General features: G+C 34.3%; 6 protein-coding genes across 7 annotated transcripts; 4 read left to right on the forward strand and 2 right to left on the reverse strand.

The window, feature by feature from the left end:
• Positions 1 to 44: 44 nt before the first annotated feature.
• Positions 45 to 1,403, reverse strand: LOC108819722 (transcription factor WER-like). 2 transcript variants are annotated; one of them, XM_018592772.2, is made up of 3 exons: positions 1,149 to 1,403; positions 610 to 739; positions 45 to 389 (listed from the first exon to the last, which is right to left on the reverse strand). In XM_018592772.2, exons 1-3 carry the CDS (start codon positions 1,291 to 1,293, stop codon positions 71 to 73), a joined length of 594 nt encoding a protein of 197 aa, XP_018448274.1. In that variant the 5' UTR covers positions 1,294 to 1,403; the 3' UTR covers positions 45 to 70. The 2 variants fall into 2 exon arrangements, with proteins under 2 accessions (XP_018448274.1, XP_018448279.1); XM_018592777.2 differs by having other exon boundaries at positions 610 to 731; positions 1,149 to 1,199.
• Positions 1,404 to 4,308: 2,905 nt separating this feature from the next.
• On the forward strand, positions 4,309 to 6,768 carry LOC130508664 (uncharacterized). The gene is made up of 3 exons (XM_057004277.1): positions 4,309 to 4,801; positions 5,691 to 6,550; positions 6,640 to 6,768. Exons 2-3 carry the CDS (start codon positions 5,693 to 5,695, stop codon positions 6,766 to 6,768), a joined length of 987 nt encoding a protein of 328 aa, XP_056860257.1. The 5' UTR covers positions 4,309 to 4,801; positions 5,691 to 5,692.
• Positions 6,769 to 7,479: 711 nt separating this feature from the next.
• LOC130508665 (uncharacterized protein At4g04775-like) lies at positions 7,480 to 8,047 on the forward strand. The gene is made up of 2 exons (XM_057004278.1): positions 7,480 to 7,635; positions 7,733 to 8,047. Exons 1-2 carry the CDS (start codon positions 7,480 to 7,482, stop codon positions 8,045 to 8,047), a joined length of 471 nt encoding a protein of 156 aa, XP_056860258.1.
• A 280-nt stretch (positions 8,048 to 8,327) lies between these two features.
• LOC130508666 (uncharacterized) lies at positions 8,328 to 10,577 on the reverse strand. Its single transcript, XM_057004279.1, has one exon. It carries the CDS (start codon positions 10,575 to 10,577, stop codon positions 8,328 to 8,330), a length of 2,250 nt encoding a protein of 749 aa, XP_056860259.1.
• Positions 10,578 to 14,306: 3,729 nt separating this feature from the next.
• Positions 14,307 to 16,878, forward strand: LOC108840317 (formate dehydrogenase, chloroplastic/mitochondrial-like). Its single transcript, XM_018613151.2, has 5 exons — positions 14,307 to 14,465; positions 15,110 to 15,284; positions 15,521 to 16,061; positions 16,145 to 16,382; positions 16,567 to 16,878. The coding sequence occupies exons 1-5, from the start codon at positions 14,379 to 14,381 to the stop codon at positions 16,678 to 16,680; spliced, it is 1,155 nt and encodes a 384-aa protein (XP_018468653.1). The 5' UTR covers positions 14,307 to 14,378; the 3' UTR covers positions 16,681 to 16,878.
• A 1,380-nt stretch (positions 16,879 to 18,258) lies between these two features.
• Positions 18,259 to 20,814, forward strand: LOC108822465 (uncharacterized). The gene is made up of 6 exons (XM_018595555.2): positions 18,259 to 18,417; positions 19,106 to 19,363; positions 19,445 to 19,551; positions 19,650 to 19,782; positions 19,886 to 20,080; positions 20,172 to 20,814. Exons 2-6 carry the CDS (start codon positions 19,118 to 19,120, stop codon positions 20,517 to 20,519), a joined length of 1,029 nt encoding a protein of 342 aa, XP_018451057.2. The 5' UTR covers positions 18,259 to 18,417; positions 19,106 to 19,117; the 3' UTR covers positions 20,520 to 20,814.
• Positions 20,815 to 20,927: the final 113 nt, after the last annotated feature.

Below are 20,927 nucleotides of genomic sequence, written 5' to 3' on the forward strand. Positions count from 1 at the left end.
TGATGTATTAGTGTTTGATCAGCTGATAAGATAACAAGACTAAATGAAACCAAATACTAAAATAAAAACATCAAAAGCAGTGTCCGTCTATAAAATCCATCATGTTGGTGAGTGAACTTAGCTCGAACTCATCATCATGTATCCAATGTGAACTCAAATAGTTACTTCCTTGACGATCTTCTTGAATCTCACTGTTATCATTAATATTTGAGATGTTGGTTTCTTCTAATGTTTCAGGATTTGTGTGACTGATCTGATGGACAATATCACCATTGCTCGGCTTGGTTTTTGGATCTTTGTTTCCAAGTTTCTTACTCAGATGCGTGTTCCAATAATTCTTCACTTGGTTATCCGTCCGACCCGGCACTCTTTTAGCAATCAAGGACCACCTATTTAAATACAAAACAACTATAAATTAGTTCCCTTTTAATCATATACTTCTAGAAATGTTTTATGTAAATTTAGAGAATAAAAACACGTGCTCAGCAAGTTCCAGAATAAAATCATGATTATTTATAGTGATGAACATGGATATAAATAGCTTTATTCTTTCTCTTGAAGCAGTTAGTTTAATGAAGTAAATGTAATTAACGAAGTTATAATATATACCTATTACCAAGCAACTTGTGGAGCCTAATGATAAGATCTTCTTCTTGCTCGGTGAAATTGCCTCTTTTAACATTTGGGCTGAGATAATTCATCCACCTCAATCGACAACTCTTTCCACATCTCTTTAAACCTAATTTACATGTACAGTAACCCATAAGTTAGCATCAATATCACCCATGAAACAGGAAATAAAACGATAGAGATACGATGGTATTCCAGTTTAACGATGTAATCAAGTAGAGTTGACTTCATAATATTTCGTTTCTACCCCAAACCACTAGACATAACTGTAATCCAGATTCAAGCTTAGACTGCGATAAACGGATTTACTATTCTAAATAAATAACCAACAATAGTAACCTAGGTTAAAATGTTCAAAAAAAAAAAGTAACCTAGGTTAAGAGGTAAAACTATATATATATGATCATGATATATAGAACTCTTAACTTTAAACCATTCATAAAAGAAAATCTATGATATCAATTTTCGCCCCCACACACAAAAGTATGAGAGAGAGAGAGTAGAAAGAGAAAAGAGACCAGTCTTTTTTGCAATACGATTCCAATGGCCTTTGCCATGAGATTTGACATAATCCATGAGGATCTTGTCTTCTTCTACAGTCCACAAACCTTTCTTGTACTCATTGTTTCCTTCTTCACCAGTACTACTTACTTTTTTCCTCATTATTTTTTGCTTCTTTGGAAGATTGACGAGAGAGAAAGATCACAGAAAGAGAGAAGTTAAGAGATATTGTATGAGTAGTTATTTGATGGAGTTATTAAATAGTACTACAAGACCTAGTGGAATATTTATGTGAAGAGTGTAAATAATAGCTAGTCACATTATACAGATATATGGGCTTATTAAATAGTGTATTGATTGTGTCTGGCATGTGATGATACTAACATATTTCTGAGATGCTAGCTGGTAATTACTGATACGGAGTAGTTTAATGAGTTAATCAAGATTTTCCACTGAAAGTTTGAAAAGATGAGACTGCCTAAGATGGTCTAGGGGGAAACAAAAATCACGTGTATGCTTAAAAAGATTCGTCTTTGATCTTAGAGCTGTTTCGGCATCGAAGTTTCATGTGTCAGGCTAGTGTTTATCAAAGTATATATTTCTGAACCTTGGTTAATTGAATACATCATAAGCAAAAGTTTCTTGGTTAGGATTTTAAACAGAAAAATACACCTTCTTTTTCTTGGACTCCATAAAAAAAAAGAAAAAAAATGGTGATGCAAATTTTAAACTCATGAAACCGAATAGGGTTTGAGAGTACAACAAACCTATAAATATAACTCAAGGACTTGTGGTTCTTGCTGCAACCGATTGGACAGTGAGATCCATAGTGATTTGCTATTATCAATGTCAAAATACAAATTATATACTGTATTACATCACATATAGATATAGTATATCCTTATAAAAGTATCTCTAGCATTGATAAAAGATTGAAATGGCTAATCTAATAGATTAATTTTAATTTTGTACAATGATACTCTCGGACAAGCGTCCGGGAATCTTGGGTTAGACTATTCAACACAATTAATTACTTCTAGTAAGTACTTCATCTGTTTCATAATAAGTGTCACTTTGAACTCATTTTCTTGTTACACAAAGAGTGTCACTTTACAATTCCAATGTAAATTATACTAACTTTCAGCTAAAAACTAATTGCAAATCATTGATTTTATAAATAATTTTATTTATCTAAAATACTATTGGTCAAAGAGGTATAATTAATTACAACTTACATATATTTCAACAACTTTCTTAATCTGTGTGAAAAATGTCACAACGACACTCTTTAAGAAACAGATGGAATACTGTTTTTACGAAAAGTATGTGCATGAGAGTTAGCAATTAATCTAAGGCAGATACTTAACTAGAAGATGATTTGACTCTCTTGGGATTAGGAGATTTTCATGAAAAAAGAAAAACAGTGATATTGTAAGAGAGAAATAGAGAATAGAAGCTCCCTCTCTTATTATTAAAATATCTTGATCTCTGTGCCCCAGCAATATATCTATAATTACGTATACTGTTTTTTTTTTTGACTGATAGTTACGTATACTGTTCTGTTAGTAACATGTCCGTCCTCCGATGCATATTTACAAATTTTCATGTACGTTACTAGTAACTGTCTCCGTTTTAGAAAGATACATATTCTAAAAAAATATTTTTTTTTTCTAAAAAGATGTATTTTTATATTTTAATATACTTTTTATCAATTAATAATAAAAAAATTAAGTGTTTCAAAAATATTAATTGCATTTTTTAAAATCTAATTAGTTTAAAAATATAGAAAATATAAATTTACAAAAACTATGCATTAATAACTAAGTTTTAATGTGATTTCTTAATAAGTGTGAAAATCCTAGAACATTGATTAATTTTCAGGGAGTATTAACTACTCTTTTGAAAACATTTTTAGAATTTGGTTGCTGCAATTTTTAACATCATGTCTTAGTGATTTATTAATTGACTTATAATTTATTTTTACAAAACCTATTTATTGTTTCGCTGGCTTTATCATCAGAAAATGTCAATAGTTTTTTTATTGAGAAATTGTCAATAGTTTTGACACTATAATATTATTATTAATTTATAGGTACTATATACTCACTCCGTTTCATTTTAATTATCGTTTTAAATTTATGCACACATAATAATAAAACATATGATTTTGTATAATTCCAAAATAAAACCAAAATTACCTATACATTTAACCATATTTCAACCAATAGAAAAATAAACGGGTGAATCTTATTAATAATTTTTTCATTAAAATTCTAAAACGACATTTATTTTGAAACAATTTTTTCGCTATAACAACTACTATTAAACTGAAATGGAATTAGTATATGATTATAAACAGTGATCTATTTGGAAAATGCAATGACATTTGTACAAGATTCAATATGAGAAAGTTACAAAAAAAATTCATAATGAGAAAATAATATTTTTTTAGCAGAGGCGATTATATAGCTGGCGCATTTAAAATTCTAGACATATTAACGCTGGAAGTTGAGTCAATGAGACGAGGAATAGTTCTCTGCAACCTTTTTTTGGTAAAAGTTCTCTGCCACATTTCATTGTAAGAGGTTCTTTTTCAAATAATTATAATAACTACGTCGCATATATTTTTCAAAAAAAAAAAAAAAACTACGTCGAATAAGATCTTATCGACAAATTATATGGACATTCTATCATTCAAATTGATTTTACTATCAGGTTTGAGTATTACATAAGGAATATGTTGGTTCACAAGTTTACCATCTTTTCAAAGATTATATTATGATTTATGCTACGAACTGACTGAATGATCTATTTATCGATATAGTTAATTAATTTAAATATAACGACATAATATATTATGCTAAAAGTAGAATGTTTATAATCAATAATACATGAGAAATCAAATAGTTAATCTTTAGGATAATGTTGTAATTCTTTAGTATACAAAAGATGTTGTAATCCTTTAGTAAACAATGTACATTGTAAATTGGAAACTGATATAATAATCTGTGGAATGCACTGTGCAAAACTGGTTTTGAATCAAAACTCTTAATTATTAAGCCCACCTTTCAAATGGCCTCATTGATCTTTTTGTTATTTTTTCATTTTCAATCCGTTTTGTATATTAAGAAAGCTGTTGTGCTTTTAAGAATAAAAGAAGATTTTTTTTTGGGAAAATTGGAAATATGGAACAAAAAAACTGATACATTGTCCCTATGCCATAATCTGAAACATAAATTGTCCCCTTGGTATAATTTTTTAAGAAAACCCAATTATATCCCTCATCTCAAATGATTTAAAATGATTTCGATTTTTTAAATATAATTAATTAAAAAAATAAAACAAAAAGAGAAAATAAAACAAAAGGGGGAAATCGTGTTTTAACCCTAATATCGTTTCTCTCCTTTGGCGATACAGAGCAAAAGAGGATTCTCAGATCCTCGATTTCTCAGAGGTCTCCTTGCCGTCGCCGGTCTTTCTTCTGACCGCTAGCACTCCGCCGGTGGTCTTCTTCTTCTTAATCGAACCTCCGGCTCACTTCGCGTCTCGTTGTCAATTAAATCGCCGAACACAGAAGCTCGTACCTCGCCGGGAACTGAAGTTGTTACCTCGCCGCTCTGCAATTCACACACTCAGCTTTAGTTTCAAGCAAAACAATCGAGACTTTCAGGTTTGTATAAGGATTTGGGAATTTTTTGCATGTCTTTGTATCTTAGTGTGATAGGTTTTGTTTCTAGTTTCTGAGAATTATTTAGGTATCTATGTTATGAAATTTTCTTTTTTGCTATCAAAGTTTCTTATACTTTTTCATGTTTGGCATCTGTCATGCTTTATGGCTACGGATTGCTTGTATCACTCTGTTAACGTTTGTGTTGTTGTTTATTGGTCACTGTCTGTCTTTTTTTAACATCTAAAAAGCTTGTATAACTCTTGTATTGTTGTTGTGATTGTCTACATCTCCCGTCATAGCCTTTGTTAAAGAAGAAAAACTGCTCTCTAAAACTACTTTGTTCATTTGAAAAAAAAAAGAATACTTTCTTCTTATAAATAAGACAATTGATGTTATGTTGATTACTTTAGTTTAGTTTATATGAGTGGAACCTTCTTTGGTTTCCTACGGGTTTATAAGTTATTAATGTATGCTTGGTTTTGGAAATTGCTAGTACATGGTAGCACTCGCACGATGAGTAATCAACGTGAGAGTAATGAAATCATCCAAGTAACATGACCATGTTCATTACATGATTTTCTATGCTAAAAGTTACTTTTTTGTGGTTACGGATTGCTTGTATCACTCTGTTAACGTTTGTGTTGTTGTTTATTGGTTATTGTCTGTCTTTTTTTAACATCTCAAAAGCTTGTATAACTCTTGCCTTTTAAAAGTTTAATTTTTAATTGTTCATTATCTGGCCTTTTAAAAGTTTAATTTTTTTTTAAATAGTTTGCGTTTGATAGGTATTCAATTTATGTTGTGTTAATGATTTAGCTGTATATGATATCAAAGTTTAATTCTTTTTGATGTTTTTGAACTCATATTGTATTTGTCTCATTGTTCACAGGTATGACGGTGGATCAGTTGCCTAAATGCCTATTCAAAGAGGGTACCGAAACACAAGTTGAGAAGGTGAACAACACTTGTAGAACTTCTATACTTGAGGAGGTGGAGAAGTACGTTGAGGCAGAGTACAAAGAAGTGTTGGCTGATCCGCTGTTTGCTCAGGTTATGGCAATTTATGAGCATAAGCTTCAGTATTCGGGGAGACTGATCCACACCTTTGCTTGTAAGCAGCTTCTTACCGCAAAACGTCATGAGTTGTGGTTCCATTATGCTCGGAGGCCTCTCAGATTTGCGATGCAAGAATTCCATGCGGTTACTGGTCTGAAATACAAAGACGACGAGCCTGACTTGGGTATTGATGATTGGAGCTATGATAAAGGGTTTTGGGGTAGGTTGCTAAGGAGGGAAAAAAAGATTAGCTTACAGGAAATCAGGAAGGTGCATCTGAAGGATTGTAATACCTGGTCTCATCTCGACAGGCTTAGGATGGTGTATTTGTGTGTGATCGTTGGTTTAGTTATGGCGAAGGATGAGAGGGTTTGCATCCCACACAAGTACATCAAGCTGGTTATGGATTTCGAGAAGATGAGGAAATATCCATGGGGTCGTGACTCCTTTGATTTGCTGGTGAAATCCATGATCGAAGCTAGGGGCAAAGTGAAGAAGCAGAACAGTTATGTTGTAGATGGATTCTCATATGCACTACAGATTTGGTTGATGGAGGCTATTCCAGACATCGGGTCTCTTTTGGGTCAGAAGCTCAGAGAAGGCGTCACTAGCATGCGATGTAGGAACTGGAAAGGATCTGCTAAGGTTTCTTATGACGATATTATTAGCATGGAGTCTAATTTTGCATCCACTGTAAGCTCTGATATCTTGACTTAATCTGACTGATATTTTTAGTTCTTAATGTTTGTGTCTAACCGTTTTAATTTGGTGATTTCTTGTAGGGAAATGTATTTCCATACATCTCTTCTACTGGAAATTGCAAGATCATTGTTGATGCTGGATTTGAACGGGACGATGAGATGAAAGATGAAAGAGTCGATATTACTGTTATTGATATTACTGAAAGATGAACGGGATTTGGGGTTTTCTAATTTTATTAGATTATGTGTTCAAATCATATTTGGATTACTGTAGATAACTAGTTTAAGATATTACTGTTATTGATATTTGAGGTTTTCTAATTCAAACCCTAAAGAAAATAGGGTTCAAACCCTAAACCCTAAATCGAGTAGGGTTCAATCTCTAAACCCTAAATTGAGTAGGGTTCAATCTCTAATCCCTAAACCCTAAATCAAATAGGGTTCAATCTCTAATCCCTAAACCCTAAATCAAATAGGGTTCAATCTCTAATCCCTAAACCCTAAATCAAATAGGGTTCAATCTCTAATCCCTAAATCAAATAAAGAGTGACCAACTTCGAGTTTTGTATTTATCAAGTCAATTCTAATGATTTGTAAATTACTATGTAATGTTTATTAAGTTTTAGTGTGATGATTTCGAAATACAAAGTAGAGTTTTCGATTTTGGGATTGTAGTGTTCTTATTCATTTTAGTGTTGGAGTGTAGTATCTTAGAACTCGATTTAATGTTAATAGAGTAACCCCTTTTGAGGTTTATACCCGCTTGGACCCACCCGAATTTAAAAAAAACCCACCCGAGACCCGGATCCAGACAACCCCAAAACACGTGAAATTGTATCATTTGTTGAAACAAAGGAAACCAAACAAGAGAGAAAGGGCGATTAGGGTTCTTCATCGGCGACTCTAGAAACGAGACCAAACATGAGCAGTTCGTCAATTTCCTCCTCTCGTTTTCCTCGAATTTCAACTCATGGTGTCCCTTCAAGATGCTGGTGTGGGGAGGGCATAACCACTTTTGCATCTTCGACGACGGAGAATCGGTATCGAAGATTCTACCGATGCGAAGTTGCAATACATGTAACTCGATTCAGTCGTTACTTTGCTTTTCTTTATGTGATTTCAGTCCTTCCTTTGCTTTCCTTTATGTAACCACTTTTGTTTTTGTTTCTGGTAGAAAAAATCTGAGAATCATCTATTTAAATGGATTGATGAAGCTTTGCTTGACGAGATACGAGAAGTAGATGCGAAACATGATAGGGTTTCTCGACGGCTTGCTAGAGTTGAACACGAGATGACACAGAAGATGAATGAGAAGGTGACGTTGGAGATTGCTAGAGTAGAACATGAGATGACACAGAAGATGAATGAGAAGGTAATAGTGGAGATTGCTAGAGTCCAAGAAGAGATACAAAAGAAGCTAAAGATTGCGACAGTGGCGATGGTACTTGTCGGAGCCATCGCAGTGATGTGGACTTCTCATACTGTCTGAACTAGTTCTAGTGATGCTCATTATAATTAGCTTCTGTTTACAACTTCTTGCTGGGTCATTATTGGCTTCTTGTTTACAATTGATAGGTCGTTCTATTCAGCTTCTTTTTACAACTTTATGCAAGAGTCTTCGCAGGTAGTTGCAGTTTGAAGTAGAGTACAAAAAGCAATCAAGTAATTATGATAAAACGAGTAAATCAAGTAGAACAAGAAAATCCAAAAGCAAACAAAACGAGTAAATCAAGTAGTCAACAACAATAAGAAAAAATAGAAAATCAGAGCTAAATAGCTCTGTCACATGTAGCCCTGTTATGATTCTCTTCGCCACATCGACTGCATCTGCGCCTCTTTTTTTCTTGACCTCGTTGGGACGAACGAAGCTTGTCTTCAACTGTCTCGTATCTGCGTTTTCTTCTCCTTCCTGCTCCTCTTCTTGATTCAGGCGGTAGTACACTAGCAATTTCAACTTCATTTGGAACAACCCAACTATCTTCAGGAACACCTATTGGATTGATAGTTTCTTGATAAGCTGTTCTCCATGTGGAAGTAGTGTACATGTCATCCGTTAGTGAGGATGGGGATCGGCCAACTGTTAAACCTGCTTTGATGGCGTGTCTACATGGAATTTTAAGCAGGTCATATTTCCCACATGAGCAAGTTCTTCTGTCCAAATCAACCAGGCAGTCAAATGTATCTCCACGAACCAAGAAACGATGCTCGTTAACTGGTTGCACAAGAAACGTTCTACCCTTGGTAATCCGCCTATCTATCTTTTTCTCGATGCGGATAGTTAATGGTTTTGTATGCTTCCTGCTTTTTGTCCGACGTTCAAAGAACCAACGAGTTAGCATTTCTCTGATGCTATCCAACAACGGAATGACTGGATACTCTCTTGGTGAGCGCAAAGCTGAGTTGATTGATTCAGCCGGGTTTGTCGTCCTGATGTCGTACCTGAATCCTTGAAACCGACAGCGAGCCCACTTTCTAACATCTGCATCAACCAAATATTTTCCAATAGCTGGACTGATATTGCACACAGCTTCGAATCGCGTCCGAAAATCAACGACTCTATAAGCTTTAGAAGCTTTTGCAATCAATCCAACCATTCCATTTCCTCTGTAATGTGTGACCACATTATTCAACAAATGGTGAATGCAGATTCCGTGTTCAGCAAGAGGATATACATTCTCAATCGCCTTACAAAGTGAGCTATTTCTGTCTGATACAAAAGCTAGGGAACGGTCGTCAGCTACAACAACTTGTAGCTCTCTCATAAACCAATCCCACGAGCGATCATTTTCTGAGTCCACAACCGCAAATGCAATAGGATACAAGTTAGAGTTTCCATCTAAAGCTGTCGCAACAAGTAATACCCCTTTGTATTTGCTCTTCAAAAATGTCCCATCGACAACAAGAACTTTTCGCATGGCTGTGTGAAAACCTCGCACAGATTGCCCAAACGAAACAAAGAGAAATCGGAATCTACCATCAACATCAGTCTCATAAAACGTGTGTGTTCCTGGATTAGCTTCTTTCAGCATGTGCAAGTATTTCGGAATTTTTTCAAAACTCTTCTCCGGAATACCTCGGACCATATTAATTGCAAACTCTCGAGCATCCCATGCTAAGGACTTAGATATCTCACATCCATGATCCATTCTCATAATCTGTATGATATCGTTAACTTTGGGACCTTCTTTCACACCCTCGTACCTATGCATTATTAGACTCCCAATAGTTTTCGCAGAAGCTGTCCGACCACCATTTTTCATACTCGACGCAGCACATGTATGATCCGCCACATATTTTTTGATGATGAAATATGTGGATCCTGATAACCCCTCAGCACGAACACTCCAGTTGCAATGATTGTCAATGCATCTGATGTACCAAAGTTTTCTGTCCGATTTCACAACTTTGTAATCGAAGTGATGCTTCATCGCTGACATTTCCAACGCTGCTTTCAACAGCGATTTGTTTTGAAAGGTTTCACCTCTCTTCACAACATCCACCAAAGAAAACCGAACACTGTTTTCCTTAGGATCTTCTTCTGCAGTTGAGACGACAACATCATCTTCTTCAACATCCTGGCTTGATTCAGATGAACTACCATCGTCATCTTGAGGTGGAAACGAGGAAGGTTCACCTTTCTCTCTGAAAGGCGAGTTGGATTCCTTCATATCAACTTCAAAGTCTTGGCTGTTTCCATTGATAGGTGAAGTTGACACACACAACCTTGTAGAAGCTTTTCCTCGTACATATGTTAAGAAATTTTTGACTTGTCTATCATTCGCAATGATCACTGGCGGACAGTCTACTGCACCGATTAACTCCATAGGTAAGTAGCTTAACTCCAGCTCAAACTCGTTTTGGTCTATTCCAAAATCATCAAAAGCCAAAATCCTTAGATATTCAAAGGAACTTGTCAACTCCACAACCAATACTCTACCCCGTTTCTTCTCATCAACAGCAAATTCCCATCCTTTAAGGGGACTGAATTTCCACACCCCACAAGAAGCATAAATATGCATCTTCAACAATAGCTTCAAAATTTTTGGTTGATTTCTAAAAAAAATCTTAATAACGTGTGTGAGGAAGAAGGAGATCACGTTTTTTAATTTTTTTTAAAAAAAATTAATTTAGGAAACATGAAAATCACTAAAATTTAGGAAGTTTTAGATTCAAAAATATACACTTAACAGATTTTGGAGATATTTAAGGAAAATTAACATTTCTGCGTCGGTAGAGGGAACCATCTACTCCCGTAGAATATAGTTAAGAGGGTAGATTGTGTAATACAACTGTGGTAGGGAAATACATTTTCGTAGATTACTTTGTTAAACTTTCGTAGAGTACTTCTATAATGGCAGATTATTTGCTCAAATGAAATCTACCGTAGTTCAGAACTAAGTTAACATGGCAGGCGGTTCATTCTACGAAAGTAGATTTATATTTTACAGTGGATTTGCTCGTCTACGGCCGTAGATATGTAAGTGATTAGTAGAACCAGTTACCTTCGAGCCCGTAGACGGTAGATTAGATTGTCTACGAGCCGTAGACCAGAATATAAAATTATGATCTACTTATATTTAATCAACAAAACTATTTTTCATATGATTGTCTCTTGTTCATGTACGATTTGTATATTTTTTCATATTTTTCGGACTTTTAAAATAATTGTTATGAATTTTTAAAGTTCATCAGGGACATGAAAGTCAAAAACAAGCAAAAAATGAAATTATGGCAAAGGGACAATGCACTTGTTTTTCTATTCCGTTTTGGCAATTTTTTCTTTTTTTTTTGTAAGAAAAACAAAGCAAGAGGAAAAAAAACAAATTATGATAACCAAACCAATGCCAACTTAACATATATATATTTTCTTCCTTTATTGGTATGATTCCGCTGTCCCATTGAAAAATTCAGAAGACATCAATAAAACCAATTGTCAAAAGGAAATTCAATAGAAGACTCACATTTTTCAAGAATTAATAATAATAATAATTAATTAAAAATATATCTTTAAAATATTTTTTTTTATCCATATCACATTAATTCTTATGTTGGTTAATTATATAGATACATCAATGAAATTAAAATATTATATATTGTTACCATTATTAAATTATTTTCCTTTTTAGTATAATTTATGTTTTGTATTTTTAAAAAAATAAACATATATTATAAAAATGAAATAATTATAAATTTTAAATTATTTTATAAAAAAGGAAAATATTTATATATACTGTGGTTTTACAAAAACGAAACCTAACAAAAAATAAACTGATATGAAGAAGAAATAATATGCAATTTAAAACATAATATTAACTCTTAAATAGCATAAAATATATTTTTAAAATAATAAAACGAGATACCTTTAGTTGACTATAAATGTTATATCTTTAATTGAGTAAAATTTTATATAATTACAAACAATATCTATAAAAAAGTTTACGTACATAAATCTTTATTTTACTAAATAGTTACATTCTTTTTTTGATTTATTATTTTCTTTATATTTGTATAATCCAATAACATAATAAAAGTACCTAAGAAAATCTGAATAATTATGTTAAGATGGTTAAAAATAATGTTCAGTGTACATTTTATAATTATAAAGGTATACATTTACTTAGAATTTACAATTATTTTAACTATTGTAAATATTTATATGCGTTCATGAGCTTTAATTTTTTCTGATTATTTTCCTTTGTAAAACTTCCTAGTAATCATCACTTTATTTTTTCTAATATTTTGGGTGATCAACACATATCAAATCATTATAAATATTACAAAAATATATTTATAAATCTAAGATAAAAAACTGAACTAAGACGATAAATAAAATCAATTCGATTTGGCTTGATATGAATTAAATATATGTATACTTTAATTTGATGGAGTATATGTAATTTAAATATACCCATGGAATACGTAAATAGAATAATCCAATTTATTATATTCAAAATTAAATTATTAATGAAAATAAAACTATATTATTTTTATAGTAATAGTTTGTTTATTTTCTTACATATAAATTACAGGATGATTCAAAATATATTAATAAATAAAAATAAAATATTAAGTAATTGTCATAGTTTAGTTCTTTTTAAAGTATATATGCATAATATTTCAAAATATTATGTTTATATTCATTTATGAAATTTTGAATAGATCGATGTTTTAGTTTATTTTTCTATTTGATTCTAAAAAAATTATATATATATATATATATAACATGCTATGCATAATTTTATTAAAAAAATATTTACTTATCAAATAGAACAACCCAAATTAAATACAAATTAAAAAATTAATCAAAATTTAAAACTATCTAGATAATGAACCAACGTGTAACTTTATGCTTTGGATATATACACATCTCCATTTCTCTCAGTAACAATCCCGCTTCCAGCACTTTTTCTTCTTTGCACAATAGTTAACAACCAAACTAAAAATAACAACATTCGAATAAACCTCGAACAACACGGATATGGGCCTATGCTTTAAGGCCCATTTGCATACCTGGAGAAAGGGTCTATCCGTGGGCTGCACCTCCCCTTGGGGATTAGTCTGGGCCCTTCCATAGGTCCGGGATACCCCAGGTTAATCAAAAAAAAAAAAAAAAACTATATCGTTGTAGGCTTCTTTGATGGCATGTACACTATAGTAATAAGAGCTAATTAGTATAGTGTGAGTGATGAGGTTTAGTTCCTCGATTTTGTCCCTAAAGCCTTACTTCTAGCAAAGTTCCCAAATTTACAAAGCTCCCTCAAGTAGAGTACTGTAGCTAACAATATCAGGCAATATACCGTTCTTTACCATTTAAGAGATAAAACTACAAGCCTCGTCAGCCAAACCATGTTCACATAGACCTCGAATCACATTGTTGTAACTTGTAAGTGACTATGTTAACTCTGACTACTCTATTTCTAAGCAAACTAACTGCGAGTCACACATCATATGAATCAACACATTGAGAGGAAAAACATCTGGCGAAACCCCACAGGTTATATTTTTGCTGTAAACCAACGATATCTGGTTGGGTATCAAACATTTGAAAATGATATATATGTCCTAATGGTAGCCAGGCCCTATATATGATGGACCTATGGATGAGTCTATACTGAGCTTTACATTTTCGGGTCTAAATTTATATAGTCTATTTTTGTAGACTAAAACATAACTAAAATAGTTAATCAATCCAATCAGCTTGATTTAACCAAACCATACTTTAACCCGAGATTTAGATTAGAAAATGAAAATTTACACTTGCGAAAGAATGAACGATCAAACAAAACATAATCCAAAAAATAAATTTTCCAATTTCTGAATGAACCTGAAAAATATACAAAAGCAGATGAAAAATCCGCTAGATGAAGAAACAAATCCCAAAACTGAACAAAAAATCTGATAAATAGAAGAGATATCTGAATAATTCGGAAATTAATCTCTGACTAATCAAGCAGTATCAAAAACAAATAAGCTTAGAAATCTTTCCTTTCTATGAAAGATGCAGAGACTGAGGAGACAAAGAAAGATATGACTTGCATACTTTGATTTGTTATAAAGGCTTTTCTATAATGCAGATGATATACATGACTTGATTCCACAACATCAATACCAAATTACAATAAATGCCTAGATATATTGCCTTGTGTTACATTGTATCTGGTCTGGGACAAAAGGGACGTTTTTCGTTTTGGTTCAGGTGCGAGCACTTTCATCAACTGTGTGTGTATATAAGTAGTTGTCTCTTCTCCTCTCAATAGTAAATTTACCAAGGAAGTAACCAAATTGATAATAAACTCCTTTTGAATTCTAAAAGTTGATCTATGAGAATCATGGCGACGAGAAGATTCACCGGTGCAGCGATCAGAGCCTGTTCTTTTTCTTCGGGTTACTTTGCACGCCGACTTCATGTAAGATCTTCCATCTCTCTTCTTTTCAAGATTTTTGGTGTTAATATGTTTTATAAGTTGGTCATCAAAGTGAATTCTGGAGACACACGTTGGTGTATGCTCTTTCATTATTCAATAGGCCTCTTGTACGGCGAGTAATGGTTCTGACTGTGCAAGTGTAGAGGTTTTCAGATCTTTTTATGTACGAGTTCACTTAAATTAATGAGATCCAGTTTTGGTGTTGAAGAATCGATTTTGTTTAGATAATAATTCAGACGGTGCATAACTGTGAAATTAGGATAGTGCAACTGTCCTTTCTTCTTATTAAGTGATTTATTTCATTTTCCAATCTAGAAGCAACGACTACATGGTATATATCTCTTTCTTGATTTATTAAACGGCATGATATTTAAGTTGGATGCTTACAGATTTTGGGCCTCAAAACGGTTGGGTTTTTGTATGTTATTACTAATTGAGTGTATACGTGTTAGCCTTCAAACTTGAAACGCAAGACTTACTTAAAGACATGGTCTCTTTTTTTTTTTGGGCAAACAAAGACATGGTCTCTTTAATTCTTAGATGCTTCAAGTTTGCTTTCATATATATATGTATGGCTATGTACAGACTTTATGTTAAATAGTTTTCTGAATCGGTTTATGAAACAGGCTTCTTCTGGTGAGAGCAAAAAGATTGTCGGTGTTTTCTACAAAGCTAACGATTACGCTACCAAGAACCCTAACTTCCTCGGCTGCGTCGAGAACGCCTTAGGAATCCGCAACTGGCTTGAAACACAAGGGCATCAGTACATTGTTACCGACGACAAAGAAGGTCCAGACTGCGGTAAGTACTCATCCAATCCATACATAAGATTTTTTATCACTTAAAAAATATACTATATTATTACTTAATTATTATTGTATTGGGTCAAAATTATGATTATTATTATCTGATATTCACTTATTGAAGATATATGCTTTTATATTTATTATTCTCTCTCTTTTTTTTTAACAACTAGCACATATAATGATATATGTATGACTCTTCTAATTAATGCTAGCTACTCTTATAATTGGCAGAACTTGAGAAGCATATCCCGGACCTCCATGTCTTGATATCCACTCCATTTCACCCGGCATATGTGACTGCGGAAAGGATCAAGAAAGCCAAGAACCTGCAGCTTCTCCTCACTGCTGGTATTGGATCCGATCACATTGACCTACAAGCAGCTGCAGCAGCTGGATTGACGGTAGCTGAAGTCACGGGAAGCAACGTGGTCTCAGTAGCAGAAGATGAGCTGATGAGAATCCTGATTCTCATGCGCAACTTTGTGCCAGGGTACAACCAGGTCATCAATGGGGAGTGGAACGTTGCTGGCATTGCGTATAGAGCGTATGATCTGGAAGGGAAGACGATAGGAACTGTAGGAGCTGGACGAATCGGAAAGCTTTTGTTACAGAGGCTGAAACCATTCGGGTGCAACTTATTGTACCATGACAGGCTTCAGATGGAGCCCGAGCTGGAGCAAGAGATTGGTGCTAACTACGTTGAGAACTTGAATGAAATGCTACCTAAGTGTGATGTTGTGGTTGTCAACATGCCTCTCACTGAGAAGACAAGGTAGTATGATGTCAATATCACAAACATGAGCGAGACTGAGACATTTGTTAGTGATTTAACCAAATGGATTCTTGTTTATGTAGAGGAATGTTCAACAAAGAGATGATAAGCAAACTGAAGAAAGGAGTTTTGATAGTGAACAACGCAAGAGCAGCAATCATGGATAGACAAGCTGTGGTGGAAGCGATGGAGAGTGGACACATCGGAGGGTATAGCGGGGACGTGTGGGACCCACAGCCAGCACCTAAGGACCATCCATGGCGTTACATGCCTAACCAAGCCATGACCCCTCACATATCTGGCACAACCATCGATGCGCAGGTAATATTGTTTTCTTTAAAGAGTTAACAAATATCAAACATGATAGAATAGCTTTGAAAATAATCAAATATATATGTGCCAACGAATCAAAATATGTTATTGAGTTAATTATAGCTTTTGTAGTCCTAGCCAAATATATTATTGAGATATATATGTTGCTTTATTTGATTATAAAAAAAAACAGCTACGTTATGCGGCGGGGACGAAAGACATGTTAGAGAAATACTTCAAGGGAGAAGACTTCCCTGCTCAGAATTACATCGTTAAGGATGGTGTGCTTGCTCCTCAGTACATGTAAGCAGCTTTTTCAACTTTGAAGTCTTGCATCCAAAAGGGCGAAACCTTACAAAGAATGAAATAAAATTCTCAATAATTTGTCCCTTTTTCCATTTTTAAAAGTTGTAATAAAACAATCATGTAACGTTCTATGTTTCATGACATGTATGTTGAATTTTCCAATGATGAATTGCTTATTATATTTTATCTTCGAGTTGAACCGAACTTTTTAAGGGCCATCGACCCGCAAAAAAATAGTTTCGACATAGACCCGACTTGTTCCGCACCTGGATGTTACAAAAAAAGGATTATGGACACACATCGTCGCTGGGGTAACTAGGACATACATTTGTATAATGTTGGAGAACATGGGTCCAAATCTGTAACAATATTTATATTTCTCGACAACTATCTTAATCAATTTTAAATGAGTATTAAAATAATAATAAAAGTATTGTTTTTATTTTCTCTAGATGTGATGGTAATCATTCAACTTATAATTTGATCATGAAACAGTAGTTAGATATGGTGGTGACAGCCAACTATTATTCTATTTCTCATTCCAAATCTGTCCTTGCCCCATGTTGCATCATCGAATTTTTACTGCATCAGAGTGTGTTCAAACTTAAAATTTATCTGAAAACATGTTTTAATAAGTTATAAACTTATACTGATTCATAACTCAACCGGAATGTCAACATTTCATTAAAAGATATGCACAATCACTAAAGAAGATTAACTTCAGTTATACGATATAGTAACAACAAGTTACATATGTTGGATAGAAAATAAATGCTTCTGATCTTCCATAGTTGAGTTTTGCAAAAGAAAAAGATCTTCCAACATTTTATAATTGATAAACAGATACCATATTTCACTGACGACAATATTAACATACTAAAAACACGCTTAATCCCAAAATTGTTACATCACCAAAATTTGCTATTAACCTTTTTTAAAAATCAATTTACTTAAAACCGCACACTATTTTTCTCTAGTCAAACTCAAATCTTTCAAATGATTCAAATTATTTATTATACAGGATCTGACAAGATTTGAATTAAGTACGATATGAATTTAAAGCCCTTACACCTACCACATTTCTGCGTATCTAGAAAATGTATGACATGTAGTAGTGTCATTTTTATCTAACATTCATGATGTAAAGAAAATAAACATTTGCTTGAGAAAACAATTTATAAAATATCATGCTAGATTCACAGCGACAGCTGATGAGGATGTTTTTAGCGCTAAAGGGTCTTATCAAATTCTAACCAAACAAGTTTATTAAGAAAATAAACATAATTAATCACAACAACTATAATTAACCAAAAGTAGAAAAAAGTTTTTAATTGGAAACAATATATTTAGACTGTATAGGATATTTTGAGGAACAATAATGTGAAAAGAAAGAAAATAACATTAACTTCAACCGCGAGGAGACAATCGCAATATGGTAACTAGAAACCGACAAATAAATTTCTGTGCAACATAGGTCCCACTGAAATCCACATACGACACCGTTTTCGATTCACACACCATACTAATACGACGTCGTCTCGAGCCACACCACATGAATACGACGTCGTGAAAGTGCATCGCCGGTTAAATTTTTTTCCGTCATTCAACAAATAGAAGAAGTCCTCTCTCTTCTCTCTCTCACTCCATTTTCTCTCGCATTTCAAATTCCATTTCCTTAAAGCTCGGCGATCCTCGAGTCCACGGCGTTTCTCTACTCAGAGTCTGCTACGTTTCGCCGGTAAACTTCTCCCTCTCCCTCCTCATTGTCGGTTACGCAAACTTTCGAACCAGTGCTTGGTATCTTCATCTAGTGCTGATCTCTGGAATTTTTTAGAATTAGTAAACATTTTAATGATCGGATTTGGAATCGCGAGGACTTGCTTGGCAACGAATCGAGATCTTCCGAGTGTACTTGAGCGAGATCGTGTTTCCGTTGTTTATTGTTAATAATATGCTTTGAAGATCGAGTTCGAAATGCAGATCTCTCCTGTGTTTCGCTTTCGCTTTTGAATTGGCTCCGCCGCCTTGATCTTATTTGAAACAGTCTATGAAGTTGACAAGTAGAGTTTACCAGATAATAGTTTTCTTAATCTGCTTGTTTACTGGGAGAGTCTGTTGGCTGATTCAAGCTGTTTAGATTTGAATTCATTGAGATTTGTTTGTTTGTTGTGTGTGATTTCTACTTATCGAAGGATCTAATTATATATTTATATTTGTGATGAGCGCTAGAAACAGACTAGAGTATCTCGCTCAATGCTTTATGTTGTGACAGTATTACGAAAAATTCAGTATCGTATAGGCTCTGGATTAAGTTTCTTGAACGTGTGTTTATGTGGAGTAGAGTATGGTTTTGGGATTCGTTGCTTCCACACTGGTTCTTGTGACTTTCTGCATTTTTGTTTTGACTGGTGACTTTTGTTTTCTAGCTCTTCACGCATATGGCAAGCAATACCTTGAAAGATTTGAATACTCTTCCTGCAACTGACAAGATGAACGAATGTAAACCAAGCTTAGCCAAGCCTTGTGTTGGCAAAACGAATGGCAAGTCTGAAGATAGACCTCTACCGAGCTCCGCTGCTTTGGATCCTACTAGTGCTGTGGAAACAGAGAAAGCTACTGTGGAAGTTGAATATATTGAATCCGAGAACTTGGACAATGTTGACGATGCTGATGCTCTTCTCAAGGTATTTTTTTCTCTCATGTTTGTGCTTTTGTGTTTTGGTTTGCATTAAATCCATTAACTGTTTGTTTTTTTCTTTCTTCAGACGGTTGTAGCTGGTCTTGACTCCAAGGATTGGGTATCAGTCTGCGAGGCTCTTAATAATGTTCGTCGGCTTTCAATATTCCACAAAGAAGCAATGCTGCATCTGCTGTAAGCCATGTTCTCTATACTCGTGGCTATGACTTTATTATCTCTTAAAACTAGATTGAAATTTTGATGTCTCACGATATGATTTTCCCCTTAACCAGCGATAAAGTGATCCCACTCGTCGTGAAATCACTGAAAAATCCAAGAAGTGCGGTGTGTAAAACCGCATGCATGACATCTGCAGACATCTTCACCGCGTATAACAACGATATAACAGATCTGTTGGATTCTCTGGTATATATCTTCTTATCTTTTTCTCTTACTCTTTCACTGTTGTTCCCGTTGTTTGAACCTTTACACGTTTCTTACAACGTTTCATTATACACTATCCTCTCAGCTTACTCAACTCCTCCTCAAGTCTTCCCAAGATAAAAGGTTTGTCTGCGAGGCAGCAGAGAAAGCTTTAACATCAATGACCAAGTATGTCTCCCCAACTTTGCTGTTACCAAAGTTGCAACCTTGTCTCAAGAACAGGAATCCTCGGATCCGTGCAAAAGCTTCATCATGCTTTTCAAGAAGTGTTCCCCGACTGGTAACAGTTTCTTTGCTTTCCAGATATATCTATCAAAAACGCATCAAATGTTTATGTAACCGTTCCAACAACTCTGTGCGCATGTTATCAGGGTGTTGAAGGTATTAAAGAATATGGAATCGACAAATTGGTTCAAGCAGCTGCGTCTCAGCTTACCGATCAGCTCCCCGAATCCCGCGAGGCTGCGCGGACCGTCCTACTAGAACTTCAGACTGTTTATGAAAAAGCTCATCCTATCATCATCAAACATGAGACATCATCATCATCGCCAGAGGAAGAGCAAGCCCCAGAGGCAGAGCCAATTACTTGGGAGATCTTCTGCCAATCAAAGCTGACGGCACTTAGCGCACAAGCGGTGCTTCGTGTCACCAATGTTGTAGCAGTGACTGCTCGGGAGGGTTTGGTCACTGCAGGTTCATCGTCTTCATCCCAGTTATAAGCCTTCTCTCTACTATTCTTTTTAAACCGTTTGCTACGATCGATCATACAGTTGCATGGTATTCTCCGGCCATGATCTACCGAATTGGAAAATTATGGACCGGTATAGAGAGTGAAAACCGGTTATTAAAAATCTTTGGTTATTTTTTTTCCTTTTGTGAGTGAGATTCGTCTCTCAATCAGAGTCTTCATCAGTGACTTTCTTTTTTTCCCTTATGTGTATATATCTATACCAAGATTTGGTAAGATGGTTTGAATCGTTTGGTTTAATCCAAGTTGGTCGGATTCTTTGACAATTCAAGCGTTCATATCTCTCACATAATTATTTACTTGTACAAACGGTTACGAGATTGTTTCAACGCTTACCAAACCTCTGGCACACTCTACGCCAGTTATATCTTAGGTCAAG

This window comes from Raphanus sativus, chromosome 2 (genome assembly GCF_000801105.2).
Source record: "Raphanus sativus cultivar WK10039 chromosome 2, ASM80110v3, whole genome shotgun sequence".
Taxonomy (NCBI): Eukaryota; Viridiplantae; Streptophyta; class Magnoliopsida; order Brassicales; family Brassicaceae; genus Raphanus; species Raphanus sativus.

What these genes read in the sequence shown, in the direction of transcription:
- LOC108819722 (XM_018592772.2), bottom strand. Translation starts at nt 1,293, where the DNA reads ATGAGGAAAAAAGTAAGTAGTACTGGTGAAGAAGGAAACAATGAGTAC. An exon ending in TCGTATTGCAAAAAAGACTG is followed by an intron (nt 740 to 1,148) that starts GTCTCTTTTCTC and finishes CATGTAAATTAG; the next exon opens with GTTTAAAGAGATGTGGAAAG. An exon ending in CACAAGTTGCTTGGTAATAG is followed by an intron (nt 390 to 609) that starts GTATATATTATA and finishes GTATTTAAATAG; the next exon opens with GTGGTCCTTGATTGCTAAAA.
- LOC130508664 (XM_057004277.1), top strand. Translation starts at nt 5,693, where the DNA reads ATGACGGTGGATCAGTTGCCTAAATGCCTATTCAAAGAGGGTACCGAA. An exon ending in AGTCTAATTTTGCATCCACT is followed by an intron (nt 6,551 to 6,639) that starts GTAAGCTCTGAT and finishes GATTTCTTGTAG; the next exon opens with GGAAATGTATTTCCATACAT.
- LOC130508665 (XM_057004278.1), top strand. Translation starts at nt 7,480, where the DNA reads ATGAGCAGTTCGTCAATTTCCTCCTCTCGTTTTCCTCGAATTTCAACT. An exon ending in GATGCGAAGTTGCAATACAT is followed by an intron (nt 7,636 to 7,732) that starts GTAACTCGATTC and finishes TGTTTCTGGTAG; the next exon opens with AAAAAATCTGAGAATCATCT.
- LOC130508666 (XM_057004279.1), bottom strand. Translation starts at nt 10,577, where the DNA reads ATGCATATTTATGCTTCTTGTGGGGTGTGGAAATTCAGTCCCCTTAAA.
- LOC108840317 (XM_018613151.2), top strand. Translation starts at nt 14,379, where the DNA reads ATGAGAATCATGGCGACGAGAAGATTCACCGGTGCAGCGATCAGAGCC. An exon ending in ACTTTGCACGCCGACTTCAT is followed by an intron (nt 14,466 to 15,109) that starts GTAAGATCTTCC and finishes TTTATGAAACAG; the next exon opens with GCTTCTTCTGGTGAGAGCAA. An exon ending in CCTCTCACTGAGAAGACAAG is followed by an intron (nt 16,062 to 16,144) that starts GTAGTATGATGT and finishes TTGTTTATGTAG; the next exon opens with AGGAATGTTCAACAAAGAGA.
- LOC108822465 (XM_018595555.2), top strand. Translation starts at nt 19,118, where the DNA reads ATGGCAAGCAATACCTTGAAAGATTTGAATACTCTTCCTGCAACTGAC. An exon ending in ATGCTGATGCTCTTCTCAAG is followed by an intron (nt 19,364 to 19,444) that starts GTATTTTTTTCT and finishes TTCTTTCTTCAG; the next exon opens with ACGGTTGTAGCTGGTCTTGA. An exon ending in GAAGCAATGCTGCATCTGCT is followed by an intron (nt 19,552 to 19,649) that starts GTAAGCCATGTT and finishes CCCCTTAACCAG; the next exon opens with CGATAAAGTGATCCCACTCG.